Genomic DNA, 23209 nt, shown 5'->3' on the forward strand with positions numbered 1-23209 from the left:
GGTGAAAGAGGGAGAAGGAAATCCCAGGGAAAGGCAATGGCAGAGCTGCAGGAGATGATGAGGTGATTAAGGAACACCAGCAGCGGGATGGGTGTCAGGGGAAGAGGCCCTGGGGAACCCGTCCTCAGTTTACCAGCGCATCAATCATAATCTATGACACCGGATTATTCATTTCTCTTGGTTTAAACCACTTACGCCACAGTTATATGCGTGTAAAGACAGCGGGGTCAGAATCCCTCTGCGAGGAAGGGGGAAGCTGAGGAGAGCGAGCAACTGAGCAATTACCTTTATTTCTGCCTCGGATTGAAACTGAAGGAAAAGCCTTTGGGCCATGTGCATTTGATCATACATGACCTTTATTGGAGACACGTGGGGTCATTTATGATACAGAAGGAACATCACACCATTCTCTTCCAATTGAATTCCTTTTAGTCTCCTTATAAATCTGTAGCAAAAGTGCACTTTTAACAGGTTTTAATCTATAGTATATCTCTTTCAATATTCTCTCTCAGTCAGGTATTTTATTTGTAAAAACGTATCACCAGATATACAAAATACATGTCTAGTGTACTACATTAATTTTTGTATTTACTGTTTAGATTATTTTAAACTCAGTGCTCTCTTTTTTTTTTTTTAATCATATTTTTTGCAAGACTTTGTGATGACAGTCTGCCGGTAGCGCCACCAGGAGAGGACTCACAGCTTGTGTGTGAACAGGGGGAGAAGACTCTTAGCCGGGACCAATTTTCACACGAGAGGAACAAGATGACAAGAACGTTTGCTGTTATTGAATATGTCTCTTAAAATGACAGTACTCTGTATAATAAAAAATAATTAAAAAACCCAATGTCCATATTTTATCTTCTGGAAGAGGAGATGTGCCGGGAGAATGGAACCTGTACCCAGCTGGAATACAATGGTAATGATTAATTTGCATTTTGAAGACAGGAGTTAATTGCTAACGTTGTGTTTCTGGTCATGGTAAGAAGAAACAGATACATACAGCCACCACAAGAAAGTGTTTGTGAAATGCTGTTTTCCTGAGGACAATATTTTGGTAAAATATTTTATATCCTGTACAAGCCCACAGAATTGCATAAGTTAAATGTCCTCAAGAACAACAATCACTGGTGTATACCATGAAGGGCTGTGCTGGGAACAACCACACAGAGGACAGCTCTCGTCTTACCTAACGAGATGAAGAAAGGAAAATACTCATTTCCACTGGTAGTTTAGAGCCAGCTGCGACAAGCTTTGGCACGGCAACAGGACTTCTCAAAAAGAAAATTACAGGAGATTTTCTGAGATGTCTTACAAACTTCCTTAGTCTTGTCTTTCTAGTTGTCCTTGAGATTATGATATATACACACGTAACGGATAATTACTTAATTTCAGTCTTCAAAAGACTAACGATTTCCCCTGTTAAGCAAGGCCTATAGAGGTAAAACAATCAGAAGCATTTTTAAGGGGGTGTTATGATTCCCAGACCGACACAAACATTACCCACAGATGAGGAACACGTAGCAAGGTAATGTCTGCCTTGGTTGGTTTGTTTTCCTTCTTACTTGTTCATTATCTCGAAGACTAAGAACAACTGGATTAATCACATAAGTAATGCTTCCCCTGGTTAACCCTTCCCAATTAGTGCTGTTTCTGTGTATTAGCATAGATTCAAAACGGTAGTTGCATCAGTTCACTGTGTATTTCATGAAATGTTGAACAGATCGTGTTTCACAACGAGGGCACTTTTGGCTTACGCAACAGCTCCAAGAAATGCTGTAATGGCAAACTGTCCACAGCGCCTGGTTGCCAGACCTGTTCTTCAAAAGGTAACTGCTTTTCTGCTCCCCTTAAATCTTCAGCAATGTGGCTTTGAGTCCAAACTTCTGTTTCAAACGAAAAATGCACAACAGACTAGGCTGATTATGGATGAAGTCCTACACCTTCTGAAGAAGAAACAGAACAGTAAAAATAAAAATATAAAAAGAAGCAGCGCTGTTAGTGTTACCTAAAACCAAGATAATGCATAACGGGGAAATTTACAATGCTGCAGAGAGAGTTTTTTGTCTGTTTTTTTTTTATAAAAATTACAGACTTGACATTTCCAATACGTCTTAGCTTTGTACTGCTTCTCAAGTCTGAGTCACCAAAAATATCCAGCAACCAGCTGCTGCTCATATCCTAAAATATGCCTTCAGCTGACACTGAATATTGAAATCATTCTGCTAAAATACAGAAAAACGACGATGGTAGAAACCAAGGTATAGCCTCAGGCCAACATTAAATGGTAAAAATCCTACAATGCTACTTTTAAATCTCTTCTTCAGTTCATGAACAAATAAGCAGCCAGGTTTCAAGTAGAGGTAACACAGATTTTGGAAGATAGCATGTAAAAAAAAGCCCAGAAAGAAAACTGGAACAAAAGCTCTTCTTGTTACAGCAGTCAGCACTAATCCCCCACGAAATGGCAGGGAGAAACCTTGCTTCGCCCCGCTGGATCTGTCCTGGTCCTACAGCAACAACGAGGAACTGCTTCTGCTGTCACAAATATGCTCCATTTGGACATATCTTGATCCCTTTTTTTCTTTTATTTGTACACACGTATCTTTTGTCTTAGTCTCTTGACTGGTAGAAGAGGATATATCCAGATTCTGAGTTTTTGGAAATGTCTGATGTTAACCCATAGAATTCTTCAATGGCCTGGGCATCAATTTTCTGAAAATTAATGAGAGTTATAATTAGCCTCAGTCAAAACACCACCCTAAGAACCCCTTTCCCAGACAAAGCCTTATTTTCAGTTCTTGGAGGTGATGATGGAATGCCACACAGTATTAATACAGCGATATCTCAATATCATTGCATCCAACCAAATACAACAAAACATTTTTTCCACTTAATGCCTTATTTGCTGTTGAAAAAAAGAACATCAAGATGAAATAACAAACCTCTCAGAAGTGGTGCACACTCAAGCTGGACTATAAAAAAAAAAGGGATTCATGAAAATGTATGTACATGTCATTTTTATATTTCCTTTCTCATTCAGACCGGTGTTACCCTTCCTGACATAGGTTTGTAATGTAAATGAAAAAAAAGCAGCCACTAATCAGCAAAGAAGATTTTTGTACAGCTGGGAGTGCATAAGGACCATCTTGAGCAGATAGAACATTCAGATAAAGTAACTCCAGATTTTAAAGTTCTTGGGACCCTCATACGTAGAGAAGTCCTGCAAGTGCTACTGGCAATTATCCCATGAAATCTGATTATGATCTTCTGGTCTTATAAGAGCTTTCCTTCCTTGGGAGTTGCTGGTACAATGCCTACTGGAATATTATCACAAGGTCTGTGTTTTAAGAGGAATAAATTATTTCCCATCTCAACAGAATTAAATGGTCTATGTATATTCAAAGTTGTGAACTATGTGCAGAAAGAGCAGTTTTTTCATGTTATACTCCAAGCAGCACGGCTTGTAGGGTATTTTAAAGGGCTTTTAAAGATGCAAGTTCTACAGTCTTGATCCAGCTCCTGAGAACGATTGGCTTCCCATTACTGAATTTGATTCTGCAGTCAGTGGAGAGCAAGCATAGAGACCAAAACACTGAAAGTAAACACTCCCAGTAACCTGTGTTGCTCAGCACTCCACTGTGTTTTAGTATTTAAAATACCTTTAGGACTCTGGATTCACAGAGATGAGAGGCTGAAGTAGTCTGAATTTGTTGTGGAGGACCAAAGGGAGCCTAAAGTTTTCCTTTATTCCCCAAGGAATAAAGCTGAGGAAGCAAAGAAATGTTCAGAATAGAAGAGGCTCTGGGTTGAACACCGTGTTGATCGTGAGAGGGAGCAGCAGAGACCAACTTGTGCTTACGTTTTGAAAGAAAGGGACCACGCTACGACTCCATCAAGGAGCCTCCTCAGGTACAGAATCCATTTGGCAGCGTGCTAAATCATTGCTCACTGAACATTTAGCATCACCAGCAAACACAAAAGCATTGGTTTCTCTCAGTGGCACTGTCAAACAACCGGCAAGTTTAGGCCACCCTTTTCCCAGCCTTTTTGAAGCACAAGAAAAACAGATATAGTCAGGAAGTTTCCAGAAGATGCATCAACTGCAGGACAGAGCTGCAGAGATTCTCCCGTGTATAGTTTTGTGGAACACTTCCTGGTTGAAAAAAAAAGAGGGGAAGCAAAAACCCCAAACACGTTTTGTCTTTCTCTCTTCTCCATTCAAGGACTTCAGAACCGTACTGAGGGCTTCTGCATTTTCACACAATTTATTAACATCTACTACAAACTGTTAAATACCCATTTTAACAGAAAAATAGCAAACCAGCATTCTTCACTCCTTGTAATATATTTAGCAGACAACTCAAACATGTTTTATTTTAAGCACCAACTAACTTGCCATGAAATCAAGTCTATTTCCACCACTCATTTTGAATGCAACTCAAACATTTGATATAGATTAATTCATCCTACGGATATTTTTAGTTTTATCACAGCAAAACTGACTTCCTTTTTTAATTTCACTATCCACAGAAAACACAGTGGAACTGAAAGATTATATAGACTCTATTCTTCCCATCCTTAGCTGACCACATATATTGCGGACAGCAAAGTTCTACCCAGTTGGAGCTTTAGAGCGACAACCAGTTCATGGTTTCACAACTACTTTTAGGATTCTGCAGCCTCACCTGGCACTAAGATGATTTTTCCTGTTAACTATGCTAATTATCCTCTGCTCATTTCCAGATGGCTATTGTGGTTCCCCAAACCAAACCCTTCTCTTGCGTACCATCCACAGAACGCTGCAAATCTCTGAACGAATATTTAAGCGGAGACACACAATCATTCTCCCCCTCTTCTCAATTTGTAGAACTCCCTGGATGGACACTTTTCCCTCTCTGTTTCAGATAAACATTGTCACTGTGATGTATCACTTAGCTGCTCTAATGACAACATGTCACACTAGCCAGAGATCATTTACTCAAGTTTCTCAATTAATTTTGCCTGGCACAGTATCCCACTTGGACTGATTCGCCTCCTGGATTTGATGCAGTTGCTTTTCACATATGCTGTAGTATGTTTGATTACCATCTATCTTCAATTTAATTGAAAGTTGGCCTCCCAACCAAATCCAAATAGATAAATAAACATGACTTCACCACTTCTGACATTTAGCGGGTAATAAGGATAAACTACCTCCTATTGACAGTTCAGAGCTATTAATTCACATCACTTGCCAAAAATGCAACAAAGCTTTTTAACTGTATTTAAGGGGAAAAGTTTTCTCCTGTGTTCTCTTTCAGTTGCAATATCTGTATACACATACGAGGGCGTTGGACTCATCTTCTGAAGTCAGCTGACTAATACCTGTTTTGTTAGGTAGCCAGTTCACACCTAGACTGTCAAGTCTCCAAAGCTTACCAAAAAAAAAAAAGAAAGAAAAAAAATCCACTTTCATGTTCTTAGAGTCTCTGAAGAGCAGAAGGCTCCTGTGGTTAGCCCTAAAACCAGAAACTTATGCAGAATTCACATTTTAGAGAATTTGGAGCCTTGGGGTTTTTTTGCCACTCCATTTTTGAGGACAACCTCTGTCATGTGAGACATAGCAATGTATGTCCTGTGGTGTCACCTTATGGCCAATCACAAGCAGTCTGAAAAAAGTACTTGGTCAAGTCCAGACTAGATATTTAAACCTCTTTAGGCAGCAGATGGAACTGACAAAAGTAGTTGCGGCTTTACTTCGCTTTTTCAGTGAAGAGCCTGCAGCACTAGTAAGGAACTAATTCTCAAGAGCTGATGACTAAGTGGGGCGAGAGAACAGATGAGTAAAACTGCAGCTACTTCTTCCAGCAGCCTGTAGCACGAGGAGAGGAAGAGCAGTCTCCACTATCCTGTTCTCCTCGATCACTGAACCGCCAGAAATTCAGGTGAGTTCTAGAAGGTCAAGGAAAGAGAAAGGGTGGTACTTCCTAGACAGAGGGAGGCGAGAGGGAAGCTTCATGTTCATCACACACTTAGAAGGCAGGAGCAGCTACAATGGAGAGTCGGTGAAGAGATCCTCTGGGACAAACCCAGCAGGAATCCTTCTGCTGCACTCTCCAAAGCAGGTCAAGGAGCAACTGTTCATCAGAAAGTGCCAATGATCTCAAATGACTCATGTGCAAAGCTCTCATGTGCAATTTGTCATGCCCTCCACCAGCAGGAAAAACAAAGCCTGAATTTCACAGAAAACAAACAAACACCACAAGCAAACACCAGCCAGGGAGAATCTTCTAGCAGGAAAAGGAACCTTAAACTTCCGGATCCGCAGCTGGGGCAGACGCAGCGCTACAGGACGGGGCTACGTTGCTAATTATAGCCAAGACAGGGAAAACTCAAAGAGCCACGGAAAACACAAAAAGTAGAAAATTCAGATCAAAGAGCTTTATTTTTACAGCATTTTAGATCAACTCTGTAAAAGAAAATTAACTTAAAAGAAGAAAGTCATGATTAACGTTAGAAAAGCAACTTAAAGGAAAAAAAGGCATCCCTCCAGGGAAGAGGAACTACATTGTAGCTTACTTGTGACAGCTCCTGGAATTTGTTGTCCAGTAACAGACAGTGCATATTTAAGAGCTGTTTTGGCACATCTATAAAAGTGCCAACAATGTTTGCAGATAAAAAGAAATTCTGTTTTGACCTAAAAGCTAAGATACAACATAGAAGTGACTGATAGAGAACAAATATAGAACAAGATGGTTATTTTACATCTGCTTTTAAAATGTAAACTTTATCTCCTGGATGGAAGACAGTGAATACCTGCATTTAAAAATATTGAAGTGAATGCTATTTCTAAAATTAGCTGACACGATTACGTACTTTGGCCATGACAGAGAGAGAGCAAAATAACCCTCAAAATATAATAATGGGAGAAAGGCAACTGTTCATAGACATACAGGCTATCCAAATCACTAGGAAGTCACCTCTAATGCTCAAAGCTAAGCAAAGATGAAAAAAAAATTGGAGCATGTACTAAATCTTCTTTATTTCAACACAAGCAAGGATTTTGCTCTACCTATTTAGACACTTAGCATCAGGCCTTAACCTTGACCATGAGATCTCAGAGGCAAACAGTACGTTTTCATCTTTACAAAAAGCAGTTCTAGTGTGGTATTTGTTCTACTGTTTGATATTTGTTTAATAATTACAAGAAATACATATTTTGGCTATTAGTCTTTACAGATGTTAGTAGAAAAGTTAAGGAAAAACTTGCAAGAGCAGACTGTTTAAATATTATTGCAAATAGCCCAAACATCTTTGTACACCCTCAGGACCTTACTACAGTCTCCCAAATCTTTTAGTACAGTTTTTCTACACTTGGGAAAACTGCCTACAAAAAAAGGTTAGAAGTTCTTAAATGCAGCAATGAAATGCAACTAGCACAAAGCAAGTTAGCAACAAAAAGAAGCCCAAAAGGTGGGCTGAAATAAGAGCATTTACGATCTTGAAGAAAACAATTGTATTTCAGCCCAAAGAGGTGCACACCACCCCATGTCTGAGGTGTCAGTACAGCCCTCATGTTGGTTTGCCCTTCTCCTTACTACTTCCACAACGAAGATGCACAAAAATGCTGGTTTACTTCTGAAACGTCCAGAATTAATTCTGTGCACAGGTTTTGCTGAAATACTTCCACAGGTGCAAAAGTTAATCCCGGAGATAAAAACAGAGCTGGAGAATGGTGCTGCCTACGCTTGTTTTCACCATGTAAAAGCATACTTACCTCTACAATGTCATCATCAAACAGCAACCAAAAGCCATGGCTCTTCACAATGGTGATATAATGTCCACGATTTGGACCACTGCCAGAAAAAACAGGGTTGAAGACTTATTACTCTTGTGCCTACAAAGGCAGGACCACTGCTTTCCCACATGATGCTAGCTATTACTGGCAGAGTTAGACTTCCCTGCTCTTAATGTTGTCTAACACTACTCATAACATTGTTTAGGTTCTGAAGACTTTGCCAAATTGCTTGAATTAAAATTTCTGTCTTTGCTACTTGCCAAATACAATATATTCAAAATACATAATTGTGTAAATATTTCAGATAGCCATTCATATATTTCAAAAAACAAAATTAAAAGCCAGTTGTTTCAATCACTGTTTTGTTGCACTCACCACTGCTGAGTATTTTGACCACTGTTCAAAAATTTTAGTAACTGTCTGAAATATTTTATTTGCATAGGAGGTATTTTTTAAATTCTTAGTGTGGTTTAGCCTATGGCTGACTGCAGACAAGCGTTCTGTGAGTGCTGTCCCCACCTTTCCAGTGGCAGTTTCCCAGTCCGATTCTATCGCCTATATCCTGACCGCTTACCTTGGAGGGAAGGGACAACAACATGACCTAACTCAAAGGGAGAGGGATCTGCAGAGTCAAGGCAAGCAGACTGCCCTGGAGAGGTAGCAGTTTGAGATAATAAACTATATGGATGGAAAACTGTGAGCTATCAATCTACTAATCTCAAATTCTGAGAGAACAGTCCATGAACATAGTGGGGAAAAAAAATATTCCCCCCACCGCAGCTTTACTTTTTACTAAGGATCTACATAAGGCTTTAAAACAATCTATATCCATATCAGCTTTAGCAAAAGAAAGTACTTCTCCAGTCCTTCCAGAATTACTGATACACTTGAACACGTTACCTGTCACAGAATGAAACGTCTCTGTTTAGAGCAACTGAATGAGAAGTAAAACTGTAAGGGCAAAATATTTAGAACAAGTTCTGAGAATGCAAATATTTAGAAAATACAGTTTATCTTAAGCCTTTGGTAAGTTCCTAGTAAGAACTGAAACCAGAAGAGACACTGGACTCCTAAAAGCCCCATATAAGACAACGGGTTTGAGAAGAAAAAGCAAAGCCATTTAATACATCCAAATTATTAATCACCGTTGTTAAAACATGTAAGTGCAGTTACAGGTATAGCAAATTAAGAATCTACAGAAGAAAATGCACAGGATGAGATCTTAAAATGATAAAAATAAATAAAAAATAGCACAAATGTACCACAACAGATATCACCTAGAATTATATGGTTTATTTATACTAAATCTATGCAATATTAGTGTGTTGACTATATTGTCTTGCTCCTCACAAAGATGTTTCAAAACATTTGTGTGCTGTAATAACTTACTGCTTTAAAACCCACACTTCCAGAAGGCAGTTACACATTTTTTTTTTTGCCTTCCATGACTGCTGTTTTCCTGAAAGTGCTTAAAAATTCTTCGTCTTTGCTTTTAAAAACAGAATTAAAGCCACTACAACAACAAAATAATAAAGAGAATAAAGATATTTTAGAAAATCATCAGTACATGGCTTATTCCACATGGTGGCACCAGCTTCTAAAAAACCGTCCATGGTTTAGCAAGTAGCAACATGAGAACTGTACCTTAATTCTATTTTAGTAAGTGTTTCTCCAATATTTGTTTTTATTTAATTTAGCTTTCCTGGAAAGCAGGGTTGGGGATGGAGGTTTTTGGTTGTTTTTGTTTTTTTTAAAGACTGCTTTTACTTTGCTACAGCTCAAAGAAACAACTTGTCTGAATTGCCACCGTATTTGAAAGCTGATAAAAGAGCAAACCTTAAGACTGTGTACTCAGAAAGCAAAAAAGTAGTAAAAAAAGACTGAACCATTAAAAAAAACCCCACTTTTGGACAACTAGCTTTGATGTTGCTCAGCATGCTCCCATATTGTCAGCCACCGTACTGTTATAAAATGGCATATGGACGACAGACTCCTTTTAAATTTCAAGGAAAGGCGTTTAAGGTGCAGAAGCACAAATCCAACATACCTGCCACAGTGAACAACTACAGCCACAAGGTCGTACATTCTGTCAGGATTTGTAGCATCTCCTGAAGTGTTAAAGAGCCGGAGCTCCAAGGGAAAGACTACACGGTAGGAGAGTTTGGTGTATCGATGCAGCTGGTCCATGTATTTGAACCTTTTTAAGTGCAGAGCTAGAATCATGGGCAACTTTTTCACTCTCATTCTGAAATATGTCAAACAAAGAAGAAGGTATTAGCAGATCAGCTAAAACAAAGCTTTGTACAAGAACAGTTTCAATATGAAGAAGCTTCTTAAAAGGCATCTAAAATGTTGATGAAGATTTTTAAAAAGCTGCTTTTCTCATGTACATTCCAGTGAGACTAGACTAGGCAATATTTATTCTGAAAGATTAACTACACAACTGATACATGAATGCAGGACAACACTCTATGTTGAAAATATCAATTTTTCATCACATCCACGGGAAGAAAGAGATGGAATAAATCTGATCTCTTGCTGTTCTGGCCGTGACCAAGTATGAGTTGAGAAATAAGCTTTTGGTATATACTATTCACAGTGAAAGCACGTGGCATGGTTTTCAGTGGCTTAAGCTGATTAATGCTAACTGGTGAAAATTTGACAACATCTTCTGGAAGGAATACAAAATTAATCTCTTCATTTCTCTCCGATAAGGTTGCCACAAAGTTACCTGGTCTCGCCACTTTTCCCTACTGTCTTCCCCACCAAACACAGACCTAAACAGTCTTATGTTTTCTTTTTACTGAATTCACAAGGTGTATTTTCCCAACAGCTGCCCATTTTAAGAGAACATTTACATTAGCCTGAATATTTGAACCTTACCTCTTCTGTGCTTCCTGTTTACTGCGGCACTGCTCACAATAGTATTTATATTCACTGCATAGAGTTTCAGTATTACTAAATCCTCTGTGGAAATGAAAAAAAGCCAGATAAGCAGCAATATTCAGTCAGACCATCCAGTTAAAAGTTACTGTTAATAATGCTGAACAAACCCAAAGTACATACAGAAGATTAAATTCCTCTTATTCCTATCACTCATACCTCCCAAACACATTTTAGGTGTGTTTGTCCCAGTCTTGGGAGGTAGTATCAATGTTCAGCTGGAAAAATCTGGGCAGGAGTCAAACACGATAGGTAATAAACAGCAATATGGTGATTGTGTTTTGGTTCCAGAGGGAGCCATGCCACGCTTTCTTTGGTGGCAGACATTAAATGTTAAGACTTATAGCCATTAGCCATTGACTAGCCAAAGTCTGGATTATCTTTCAGCTCCTAGCAATTATACAGCCATTATCAGCTATTAAAAAGCCAGATGTTATATGCAACTTGCAGTATCCTGGCAGCTGATAAGCCTTGGATCTAGCAGTCAAATACATGGAGCAAATTTCTATCAGCAAAAAAACAAAAAAATCTGACCACAAAATCAGGACCAGACAACTGAAATGCAATAACAATATTAAAATAAACAAGAATTTATTATGAAACCAAACATACCATGTTTAGTTTTGATAAAACCTGACTATATGACGTAACAAAATAAAATCCCCATAAAAGAAAGTGAAAATCAACCTTACATACCCCTAAGAAATCATCGTACTCATTAACTACTAGAAACCACTAAGAAACCAGCAGCTTCAAAAACCCACGATAAAGATAAAATGAACAGCACTCCAACAGAACATACTTTACCATAAGTCAAAGCCTACAACTGTTGCACACACTAAGCTAGGCTCTTTCCTTCTGACCAAGGGCAGGTATTTTTTCCATTCCCAAATATTTCCATTTACCTTAGACAGTGTGTAATTGATGTATTTTGTTCCACATCAACCGATAGATCCAGAAAGTCCTCATCTTTGCTACTAACCTTGAAAAAAATATGAAGAAATATTTCATAACAGTTTAGAACCAGCAGATTTCTTTTAACCGTTTCTGGAATGGTGCAATGTCCTCGTCATAAGTAGAGAGCTTCGTGATAAAAAATAAATATACGCACACAGAGGCCCCTTCTTGAGGTAAACTAAAACTGAAGAAATAATCTGATGTGTTGTTAGAGAGGAATATAAAAAAAAAACAACCCACAAACACAGAACCCAGAAAAAAAAAACCACAATAAACCAAACCCAAAAACCTTTCTTGCAAAACATCTCTCCCCCTTGAGACTTCAAGACACATCTGCTTACTTCACTGGCAAAATCAAGTTTTTAACCACTCAGAGGTCTCGGAGCTGGAGAAGCTTTAACTGTATTCCCCTCTGCCTTGTAGACTGATACAGCTTTCTGCTGTCTTTCAGAGTGTAACAGTAAATACTTACAGGAAATGCAGAAAAAGGGAGATGGGTTTTCAATTAAATGGGTTAGCAGTTAGGAAAACCATCTTTCCATTTGTGGAACAGTCACATTTAATTTCAAAATTACTGAGACAGAGTCTTATTAATGTAATTTTTATAGCTTCTCTTCACCACATAGCTGTAATTTTAGATTTAAAATGCCAAGAATAGTAATTTCAGTTGTAATAACTTCTCTTTCTTCCTCTCCCCATCTGCATTTTCATTTTTTTAGAAATATTAAATCAGACATAGCACATGAATGACTACGAATTCCTGGTCTGAAGGTGGTGTGGTCCTTCTGACTCTAGACTTTGTGGCACTTCTTTTGCTCTCAAATAGAGTGGCTATGGACCAGCACCAAGAAGCACAGACTTCCAGTTCAAGAAATTCAGTTAATCCCAGAGTTAAATAAATAGTGAGCAACTCTCATGTAGAAACACAACAAAAACTATCAATCACTGACAGAGGAAATAACATGAAGACAAAAAGGCAGCTTAGATCAGCCAGGTGCAGACTGCCTTGATGGAAACAGGGAGGAGGAACAGAAAAAACACTACGCTTTTTCTGAGAAACATACCTTAATGAGTATTGGTTTGAACATAGAGGTGATACAGTCATAAAATAGTCTATGCTCCATATTTTAATAGAGAGAGTGCAATTTCATCTATCCTAATAAATGAAAAAGTGTGCTTAGTATGAGGGAAAACGATCCAGAACCTGGGAAAAATCTAAGAGGTTTGGTTTTGTTTTAAACGTACAGCCTCACAGTTAAGACATCTGGTTTCATTGGTTAGTGTTCCTTGGAAGATTTCATGGACCCACGTCAGATCAGGCTTGTCTCCTTCTTCACTCTCAATGCTGCCATTCTGGAGTTTGCCATTCTGCTTCTCCTGCTTTTTCTCTTCTTGTAGTAAGTCAGCGATAGTGTTAAGTAGGTAGTTTAGGAATTCATGTGCATCCTGCTGCATATAATTATCAAATAATTCTGGAAAAGAGGAGATCAAGGAGAATGAAAAAATACAGATACTTCATAACATCAAGTTACTATGCTTTTAGCAATCAGTGCGTGCCCTTCCCCCTTCTCTACCCTATCACACAATTGTGGGTTACGCTGTCAAGAGTCTTTGAAGAACTGCACTTTGTTGTTCTCACAACGGATGTGAGGTTACCCTCACCTATTCCTCAGGTCGCAAGAAACAGGCAGCTGGAAAATAGCACAAAGGAAACTTAGTTTGGGTATTTCTGGAACTGAAGAAACCACAATTAATTCTGGTTGGGTTTTTTTGTTGTTGTTTGTTTGTTTGTTTTCTTTGGGGAGAGAGAAATAAAGAAATTCAGATGCGTTGCCTTGGGCCATTAGCTCATTAAGTCCAGCATCAAGGGGCAAAAATCCCCTACTATAAGTTTGTTATCTTTTCAAGTTTAAGCAGAGATGATAAATCAACATACAGAACTTTTCCTCACAGAGTAGCCCTGGGAAATAATCACTAGTTCTCCTCACAAGGAATTTATCCTACCGCAAATGTAAGAAAGCAGGCTAAGAGTGGTTAAGCCTCCTTAGAGAGTTCAACTTTCACCAACTCCATGAGGACTGTTTAGCCCACGACAATTTCCAGCAATGACCTGAAGCGTGCTGACTTGCAGCAGAGCTCTACAGAACACGATGCCAATGTGGAATAACTGGAGTACTGAGGCTTTTGTACATGCTCTGTACTTGGCCTAAGCAAGTACAGAAACAAAGATATCTAGATAACCCTCTTACGACACAGCACAGTTCTGATATAATCTCTGTTCCTGTGCTACAGAGGTGGTAAAATTCACACCACAAAGAAGAGTTCAAAAATCTTCCAGAAATCCGTTAAAACTTGACAATTTGGACTCATTTAAAAAGGAAGTTTTGTTTACGTTTTATATGCTTAAATCTCCAATGCTTAAATCTGCATAAAAACTTCATTTATTCATTTACCATTTTCTTTCCTCAATCGGGAAATAAATTTCTTGGGTGGGATGACTCCCACCTTCTTCTTTTGCGTAGCAATACTGTTGAAGAGATCAGAGAGGCATGTCAGGAGGCTTTCCTTCTTTCGAGGCTGCACTTTGTACGCCAAAACTTTTTCCCGAAATGGACGACAAAAATAAAGTGCCTGTAAGACTGAGTTGCAGTAGCAGGTATTGCCGAACTGGTTAAAACAGAACAAAAGGAAAACAAACGTTTTCATATTAGGTCTGTTAAAAAGTAATAACAGAAAAAGGTTGCTCATTAAGAATGTCACATACTGAAAATGGAAAAGTCGTCTGTCAGAGTTCATTTATCGGGGAAAAACTAGTAGGCATGGTGTAAGAGACGCATCCTTGTATCATCACAGCTGGCAACAGCAAGAAAAGGAAGAGAAGACAAGTCATAGTGATACTGGGCACACAAAAAAAAAATCCAATTGAGGCTCATCATAAAAGCAAAACTTCTGGAGACAGCATGCTGCTGATCGTGATAGGGGAGATCCTGATGCTGATGGGGAGGGGTGTCAATGACACAGCAGAACAGAGGGACGAGGAAACAGAAAAAGGAAGAGACAGCATCCGTCAGCATCACCGCGTCTCAACTGCATTACAGTAACAAGAGCTCAACGCATGGACTTGCCCCTGTCAGATACACAAAGTACTTCTTAGAGACAGTTAGCAAGGTACATGTTAAATATTTCCTGTTTATAATGAAATATTATGGGCAGTACATGATGCAGGCAAAGGCAAAGAGCAGCTGTTTTACATCTGCCGCATCTGCAGGCAGTGTCATTTTAAGGAAAGGAGGACAGTGATACCAACTTCCAGAAGCAGCGCTCCACATTGCTTAACAAGAACTAACACTCAGACCGCTGAGATTAGCATCCACAAGAAATACACCATGTTTTTTTTGAGTTGTTTCTTTGCAATTTATTGTGCAACTGTATTGTACAACGCTGTTGCTTCAAAAAAGTGAAACAAATTCTGGGTTTGCCAGTCCCCAGATACTCTGGTAATGAGATTCTGCATTTCAAGAGCATTGAGAGCAAAATATTTCAAATAAACAAAATGAGCATATAAATCTGACTACAGAACACAGACTATTCTGTGAAGTGGTGCTCAGAGAATACAGCCACTAGGGTTCACCAAAATTTGGTGTGGTTACTGCAGCAGAATGATTTCAAGTTAATAACCAGTTTGCCGATTGAAGCAGAAAATTAACAGTTTCATTCATACAGCTAAAAAGGTTACAGCATTGTAGTTATATTAACATTAATTTATACTGTATGCAAACAACATGGAACAACAGTTAAAACTTACTGACATGAGGAAAACAAATCTGCAAGCTGAACAAACACATGAATTAAGATAGAACCTAACTCATATGCTTGTTAGTGACCTTGGAAAACACATAAGCATCATGCTAACTAAATTTGCATACAAGAGAAAATAGGCAAGAGAACTACCAAAAGTCTGATTAAATATTATTGTTTTCAGAGAGGTTTCTAATATATTTATCTATAATAATCACAGAAAATTAAGAAACATAAGAAACTAGAAATTAGCCATCTTAAAAAAAAAAAATGGAAGGTCATGGTGCAAGTACTCAGATCTTTCCAATTGTGACCTTAACTTTGCTATAAATTCTGCCTGAAAAAAAAAAAAGAGGGCTCTAACCATTTGTCTTCAACAGAACCCCAAAAAACAGGTTGGCATGGCAGTTGTCAACGGGCCAATGAATATTTCCAAACCTAGGGTATAAAGTCTAATGTGACCTAAACCATAAACAAAACACAGGTGCAAACACATAGGTTTTTAAATATTTTTGTCATGGTTTCTCTGCTATAAATAAATATTTTAAATAGATGCCAAAACATAGGGTTTTTTGCTTAAAACTGACTATATTTAGAGTGAACATTATCTAACTTCATCAGAAGTTGTAAGATTTTACACTTTCAACGTAAAAATAAAGTTTGAAGGCTTATTTTAAAATAGAAGCTTCTTAAAATGAAAACTGAGATGAAATTCTGGATTGAAAACACTGTTCCATCCCTCTTGCACTTCAGTTCAGTATTACACAGAATCTACTTTAACAGGCTGTCAGAAGGCACAGTCAGACCCTTCTCCCCTACACTCTGCAGTGGCTTTAGCAACAGTCTGACTGCAGGCAAGCTGGTTCAGCTCACTGATCCAAAGAGAAAATAACTATAAAAAATAAATATTTTAAAGCCTCTATTATCCACGGGTTCAACACCTGATTCTATTTGCAGTGCAACCACACATGTACTAGTATTGATGCTGAAGCCATGAAACTGCCCTCTTTAAAGTGCTCCAATTAACTTCAAATTAACTATAATCCTAAAGAGATTGGCTGCAATGAATAAAGCACAACAGTATTAGACATGGTTTGTCCTTCAAAACAGAGAATGGATGTGGTTATAATAATTCTGGTTATTTTTAGAACGCTATTTTTCCTCTTCACGCTATTCATCGCTCTGCTATTTATGTTCCAATTGGAGATGCCTTCCATTTTTCTTATTATGGGGCAAACCTCAGCAGCTTTGGAATAGCCATTAACAACATACTTAAGGAACATAACTCAATCTGTTTAGATAGTTCGGTGTCTGAGAACACAAACTGCTAGAAACCTACACAGAAGTCACTTAATTGAGTTTGTAATGAGCTGCAATAACACTGTAGTAGCTATGTTAACCTTATTTGGTGTGTCAAAAGATGGATCATCTTTCAGTTTTCGACAAAATATACCTAGATGACCAGCAAACAGAACTATACTTGAACTATACTTGTGTTTCTAGTGTGTTTTGCCAAAACTGTATTTTCACATCACAAATATGATGCCACAGAACCACTGTTTCTATTAACTAACGTCCTCTATTCCCTGGTAGAAGATGTCACAGGCGCCAACAGCTGCCTTTCTCCTGCAGAAGCACTGGCAAGATCAACATCAACGCTCCATTCTCTCCATAGTTAATTTAGATAGACAATTCTTATTGCCCAACAGATCCCAGTCAGGTCAGATCTATACGAACCGACAGATACAAAAAAATAACATCTTTTTAGAAGGATTCACTGTTACACAAGACTGTTAAAAAATAAAAAAAAGAGTTTTACTACATGTAAGAAAATTACTGACCAAGTCAATGTCATTCATCTCCTGGCTATGTCCTCTCATAGAAGAACTTCCACCAACCCCAAGAGTAATATGTTTTTAGAAAAGTAACATTTTCATTTTAAAATCTCAAGGCTCCCATCCACTGCAGCATCAGTGTAAGATCAAACTTCTCTTCTCTAGAAGAGTATATGAACAATGTACACACTTTATTAGTTAATGTCCGTTCCAGCTAAATATTAAAATCCTTTAATTAGAAACATACCTGAGTAGAAAGGTTTCTCTCAAAGACTTTATAATAAATATATTTTTCTATATTTAAGATGAAATTAATATCTTGGTTAATAACAAGGCATAGCACCACAGTGCAGGATGTGGTATCTATGCAGAGTCCCACTTTAAGTTAGAAGAGCTCATAGACAAAGTTCTAACAGAGAATCCTGTTAAATTCAGAATTAGGATATGAATTAAAAAACAGCATTTCAACCATAGAAAATTCACTTACATTGACCAAGCCAAAATAATGCTCATTCACAGGGAACTGTTCAGGACCAATCTCTTTCTCCAAAGCAGAGGCATTGGCGCCCTACAAAGAAACAGTATGTCTGTGTTAGAGAAAAAAAATCTTCCTAAAAAACCTCAACAGAATTCATACTACTCCTATAAAAACAAAGAAGCTACGAAAATAAGTAACTAGCATTGAGAATTAGCATCTCACGTTTCCTATGTTCTTCAAAATGAAATCAATACGATGCTTTATTCTTATAAAAGGTACCATGGTTTCACCTAAAAACTCGACTTCATCAGCCAGAACTAGAGCTATCTGCTCGAACAGAAGGGGGTTTTGCATTTGAATTTATTTGGAAGTTAACAACAAGAAATTTGTTCTCACTTAAGACTTCAGGTTAGTCACAGTGACCTAGAAACACCAATTTAAATTTAGCCAAGAATCCATTGTAAAAATAAAGAAACTTATAACACACAGAGAACTTCTAAACCTAGAGGACAGAAGCCATATGGGCTACAAATCCCATGAAAGAAAAAATGTCTTTTTGTGATGTGGACTGCACAACAGGTTTGATGTGCCTGTTTATTATTTACATCTCATATAAAGAATACTTGGAAAAAATCTTGCCTTCACTGGCACTTTACATTAGAAATACTGTAATTTTCTAACTTTATTTCTGGAAAGTACTACGGACAAGTGAAGCATTATTACAAAAAACCAAAAAGAACGGAAAGAAGAATTTTATCAGACATTCCTCAAACTCAGATCACCTAAAAGTGCTTTGGCTTTGTTACCCTTAATTTAAGGATGATGTATTAAGCTCACAGTGCATTTTGATCCATCCTTGAGCCTCCAGCAACATAATGAGGATAGAACTTACTATTTTATGTACAACTGAAATATATCACTACACATCCATATAGGCTTACTTGTCACATAAAACAAGAAATAAAGCACACCAACATTCTAGTTTCAATTTTAACTTTGTCCACTTCAAATTCAAAGTGGTTTATGCATCTCTCTCCATTTTTTCCTTTTTTTAAAATCCATCAATACCTGATAGCTGAGCTTTCACTTAGGATTTGATACCTCCCCTCCTACCACTCCATCTTGTTCTCTAATGTTTCTTGCTGATCTTCCAACAGTCCTTAGCTCCATCTGTGCTGTTATCTAAGGAGTAACCACCACTCAATGCACAATCCAAGCACTTTGGATTCTTGATTTCTGTTTTAAATATCTGAGTCACTCCACCTCTAACTTTCTGCAAACAGTAAACAGAAATCCTTCTGCACACGTGAGCCATCTTAAAACGCCTCAGAAAAGCACTAAACAGACACAAATTACAGTCCAGCAAAATTCAATTAATCTATTTCCCCAGAGCTAGCAATGTTTTTTAATTGCTGAGCAAATATTTCAATCATTTCACTTAGCATTCTGCTATTAATATAAACCACAGACAAACAGAGACTGTATAGACAGTTCCATCCAGATTATCTTTAACAAAGAAATAACTAAACATTTTCTGAGAAACAGGAAAGAAACCAAGAAATAATTTAATTGAAGAGGAGGAATGGAAACTCAGTAGTTGGATCTCCCATATCAGATTTACAGTAAATTACATATATCAAAAAAGACAGAAAATGAGGAAGGCTCAGAACTGGGTATATAAAAAACACAAAAACACTCACTAGGTGCTGACAGATTTACAAGCCAGACTCTTCACAAGCAGCAATTACACAGAAATTTTTTGAGGCACCAGTGCCAGTTCAAGCAGTGCCTCTCATTTGTTTCCCTACATCCATTCCCTGCTTCCAAGGACTTCTTTTCCCCTTCACTATCTCCCCCCAAAAAAGCAAAACCAAAAGCAGACGTAAGAACAGCTGCCTACAAGGAAGAACTGCTCCAAATGCTGCTTCAGCTCTTCACTTACGTTGTTCTGATCAGCACTGACTTTGGGTAAGAGCGTAATGGGAGGCTGCAACCTACGTGCTGTGTAAATGCACAAGAAGAGGTGATGCTGGTTTTGGAAAATTTTCAGTCTTGAAATCAGAACTGACTGCTAAGTGAGGTCCCTTTGCTCTTAACATTCTGCGTGTTTCGAGATTAAGGAAGGGATATGTGTGAAATCTCCAAGCTTGTGGAGTTCAGCTCAGATTTCTCTGAACCGTCTTCTCGCCTCCTCCGTGATCTCAGACATTGCATTAGGGAAACACTGGAGAAACAGACAGCTAAAGCAGGTCCCGCAACCTCCAGAACTAGTGAAACTAGACAACCCGAATACTCCAGTCTGTAAAGCAACATATGGAATAAATATCTGAACAAAGAAATAAAAGCATAAGAATTGTAATTTTTAATAAAACTATGCTATAAAGAATTTAATAACCTACCATAAACCAGTATTGCAATTCAACTAAACCTGTATTCCACATTTATCTACCCATTTAATCCAACAGGTTACATGTGCCTTTTTTTCAAGTGCTTCCTTGTATCTACTGGCCAAACCTTGTAAATTTGGGTAAGTTAACTGTAGGGGCAGATAAATTAAGGTTTCCTTAACAAATGAAATGCTAAAGTTCAAGTCAATCAGCCACAGAAGCTAAATTAACCTAACATTTGGTTGCAATGTTTCTGGAGTTTCTCGTGAGAGAACATTTCAAATTAGCATACCAAAATCACAAAAACCAAAACAGGACTCAAAGTGGAGGAATCAAAATCATAAACTAGTCATAAATAGTTCTGAAGATGCAAACTTGCAAATTAAATAATAGATAACATACTGAAGAAGCTCTAGAAAATGCACATGCCCAGCATACCACAATAAAATAACTATATTGCAAACAGCATAGAGTGATTTACCATGGGAGTCCATGTCCAGGAGAACTACACTACACAAGGAAACAAGTACGTAGGGAAAAAAAAGCACTTTATGGTGACAGCACAAACTGGCTTTGGTGATGTTTCAGGATGGAAACACATGACACAATTGTGAGTAAGGCTGTATAACTGGAGTCAAAGTTCAGCTACTCACAATCCGTGATCTTTGCAACTAAATTTGCAAATTAACCAACTGGAGATCAAATTTAGTGCAGCATGAACCGTATCTTGCTGTAGTGAAGCCTAATAAGCAGCTTCATTTTCAGACTGAAAGGAGTTATACACATTTTCCCAACCCCACTAAAAGATTCTTCCATCTGGATAAATACTTCTGCCTCAGATCACATTAATATTTGCTCATAAGAAACAATAAACACTTCATAATTTTGGAAACCTAAAAGTCACATTTCTCCTCTAGAAATAAAATCTAACCAAAGTGGTAAGTGTCCAAAGTACGAAAATTTATATTTGATTATTTGGGGAACCGAGAGAGATGCATCTCTTTTGGGGTGCCACAAACTACTCTGCATCTTACAGTACTTTACACATCTAAAAACATAAGAAAATCAACATTGTTTTGTTAAACTGACACACATTCTGGGAGCACTAAAAAATGACAAGAAAAAAAAAAATCACCAATACATACCAATTGAGTTTCCTTGGCATATAAAAGCTAAGCAAATAGCGTACACTAAAATACAGCTGAATGTAAAGCTTAATGCATGAGATTAGAATTTACTTCTCATTGCTAGTGCAAGACAAATAATACATCTTATAAAAACCCCCAAAGTATATCCTTGAGACTTCTAGGAGGTCCAAGAAAATGCTCTCAAGGAACTGCTCTGCTGCTCCAGTTCAGGAAGAGACGATAAAACGCTCTGTACACAGCTCTGTGAGCAGGAACAAAACACAAATTTATACAGTCAACACATAATTACCTGACAAGGAAAATATGCCTCTAGTTTAACTGAAGTGGTAATACTGTGTTACTGACATAATCAGACTCTCGGAGAGATGTGAATTTAACACTTCCATACTGGTGGGGGAGGTGACAACTAAAGTTTCAGCAACTTTTAATCAGGATTTGTAATTTTCTAGAAATTACTGTGACTTAAAATGTTGTCTCAGAGGTGGGTTGCGCTGTGCAAGAGCTCCCCTGTTCTGTTCACACCCCCACCAGCAGAAGTGACTTCGAATCTAGCGAGCGAGCAAGCTTAGCTCTGGGTTTCTCCAGGTCCAGCACTATTAGTCAAATAGAAAAATGGAAACCTGCCTGGCCCATCTGAACTATCACCATTTCAGCAGTTCAGAGTAACAGATACAGCTAACAATGGCCAAGACGATGCCAACTGACGAACAAGAAAATATTTTGTCATAGCTGCAGTAATTTTACTTTATGCATATTAGCTAATACATCCAAGAACATTCGTGCTCAGTGATTTCCATCAGAAAAGACAAGGAACACCCTTAAAAAAATTCCATATACTGAATTTCAAAGTATCAAACAAAAACAGAGGGAATTGTTAATATTCAAGTTTTCCTCAATTTTTCATACCAACTCAGTGAGGGAGATCACACCAACATTAGATAGGTATGAGATAGAGACTAGTCAAGTAAAACTAATATTTACCCAAAGAACACTAAGGCAGGTTTCGTTGAGTTTGGTAAAGCAAAAAGGGATGTGAAAAGACCAGTTTCAAAAACTCTTACCTGAGGCAGATGCTTAACCAAGTCATCACAGATGAAGTGATCCCAGAGCATAGCTGAAATTTTAACTGAATAACCCACCAAAACCAGAATAGAGATCTATCAAGTCTTCCAACTTGTAAGCTGTGAGTTCCTTTTGCTCAGTAGAGAAGGCTTAAAGATTTATTTCCAGTTCAATACACCATGCAAGTGGAAAAAATAGTAGTAGACTTCTATTTCTTAGTCAGATTACACTGCTAACTCATTGCATCACCACAACAAGGTAAGGAAGAAGTATGCTTAGGCATTATGGTCTCTCATAAGCTCTATGAACAGTTTGTGACTATTCCTGCAAAGAAAATTAGTATTTTGCCTGGTCTAGATTTACTTGATTTCAGAAACTGGAAATGTATCAACGCTTTCCAGGGGCTTAAATACTCCTATGCCCTTAAACTTATTTGATTTTGTAATAATTCCTATAGACAAATGGCTTATAGACTGCATTCACTTATCTGACAAGAATCATAAGAAGAAGTTATTGTTGGAGCATAGTTCTACTCACTACACATAAGTAGCTTTACAGCAGAAACTACAAAAAGGCCCTGAGCTGAACAGTTCTTGAAGCTATGGATGAACAGAAGGACAGCTGGGAGTGATTAATAACAACCACACAGCTCAGAACATAAGCATGGTCAACTGATAAAAGAAATCCACGTGTCTGGTATCCACACGGTTCTTGCTTCAAGTTATAACTTTTTCCCTTTTCAGTACTATGAATTTTACCAAGTTTCAGTGAAATCCTGATCCTCTGCAAACTTGGCTGAGAATAAATGGACTATTGTTACA

At 37.9% G+C, this 23209-nt stretch overlaps 1 protein-coding gene across 2 annotated transcripts in view; it reads right to left on the minus strand.

The window, feature by feature from the left end:
- Window positions 1-334: 334 nt before the first annotated feature.
- LOC137667658 (ubiquitin carboxyl-terminal hydrolase 12-like) overlaps window positions 335-23209 on the minus strand; it is a 31363-nt gene continuing 8488 nt past the window's right edge. The window contains exons 2-9 of one of the 2 annotated variants that reach the window (XM_068408623.1): window positions 17801-17881; window positions 14134-14347; window positions 12926-13152; window positions 11629-11705; window positions 10664-10747; window positions 9828-10025; window positions 7760-7838; window positions 335-2715 (exon numbers count right to left, since the gene is read on the minus strand). In XM_068408623.1, the coding sequence (XP_068264724.1) occupies window positions 2614-2715; window positions 7760-7838; window positions 9828-10025; window positions 10664-10747; window positions 11629-11705; window positions 12926-13152; window positions 14134-14347; window positions 17801-17881 (1062 nt within the window). In that variant the 3' untranslated portion in view covers window positions 335-2613. The remainder of the gene's footprint in view (window positions 2716-7759; window positions 7839-9827; window positions 10026-10663; window positions 10748-11628; window positions 11706-12925; window positions 13153-14133; window positions 14348-17800; window positions 17882-23209) is intronic. The other variant, XM_068408624.1, reaches the window with a different exon arrangement.

Source organism: Nyctibius grandis, chromosome 10 (assembly GCF_013368605.1).
Source record: "Nyctibius grandis isolate bNycGra1 chromosome 10, bNycGra1.pri, whole genome shotgun sequence".
In the NCBI taxonomy this organism is placed as follows: Eukaryota; Metazoa; Chordata; class Aves; order Nyctibiiformes; family Nyctibiidae; genus Nyctibius; species Nyctibius grandis.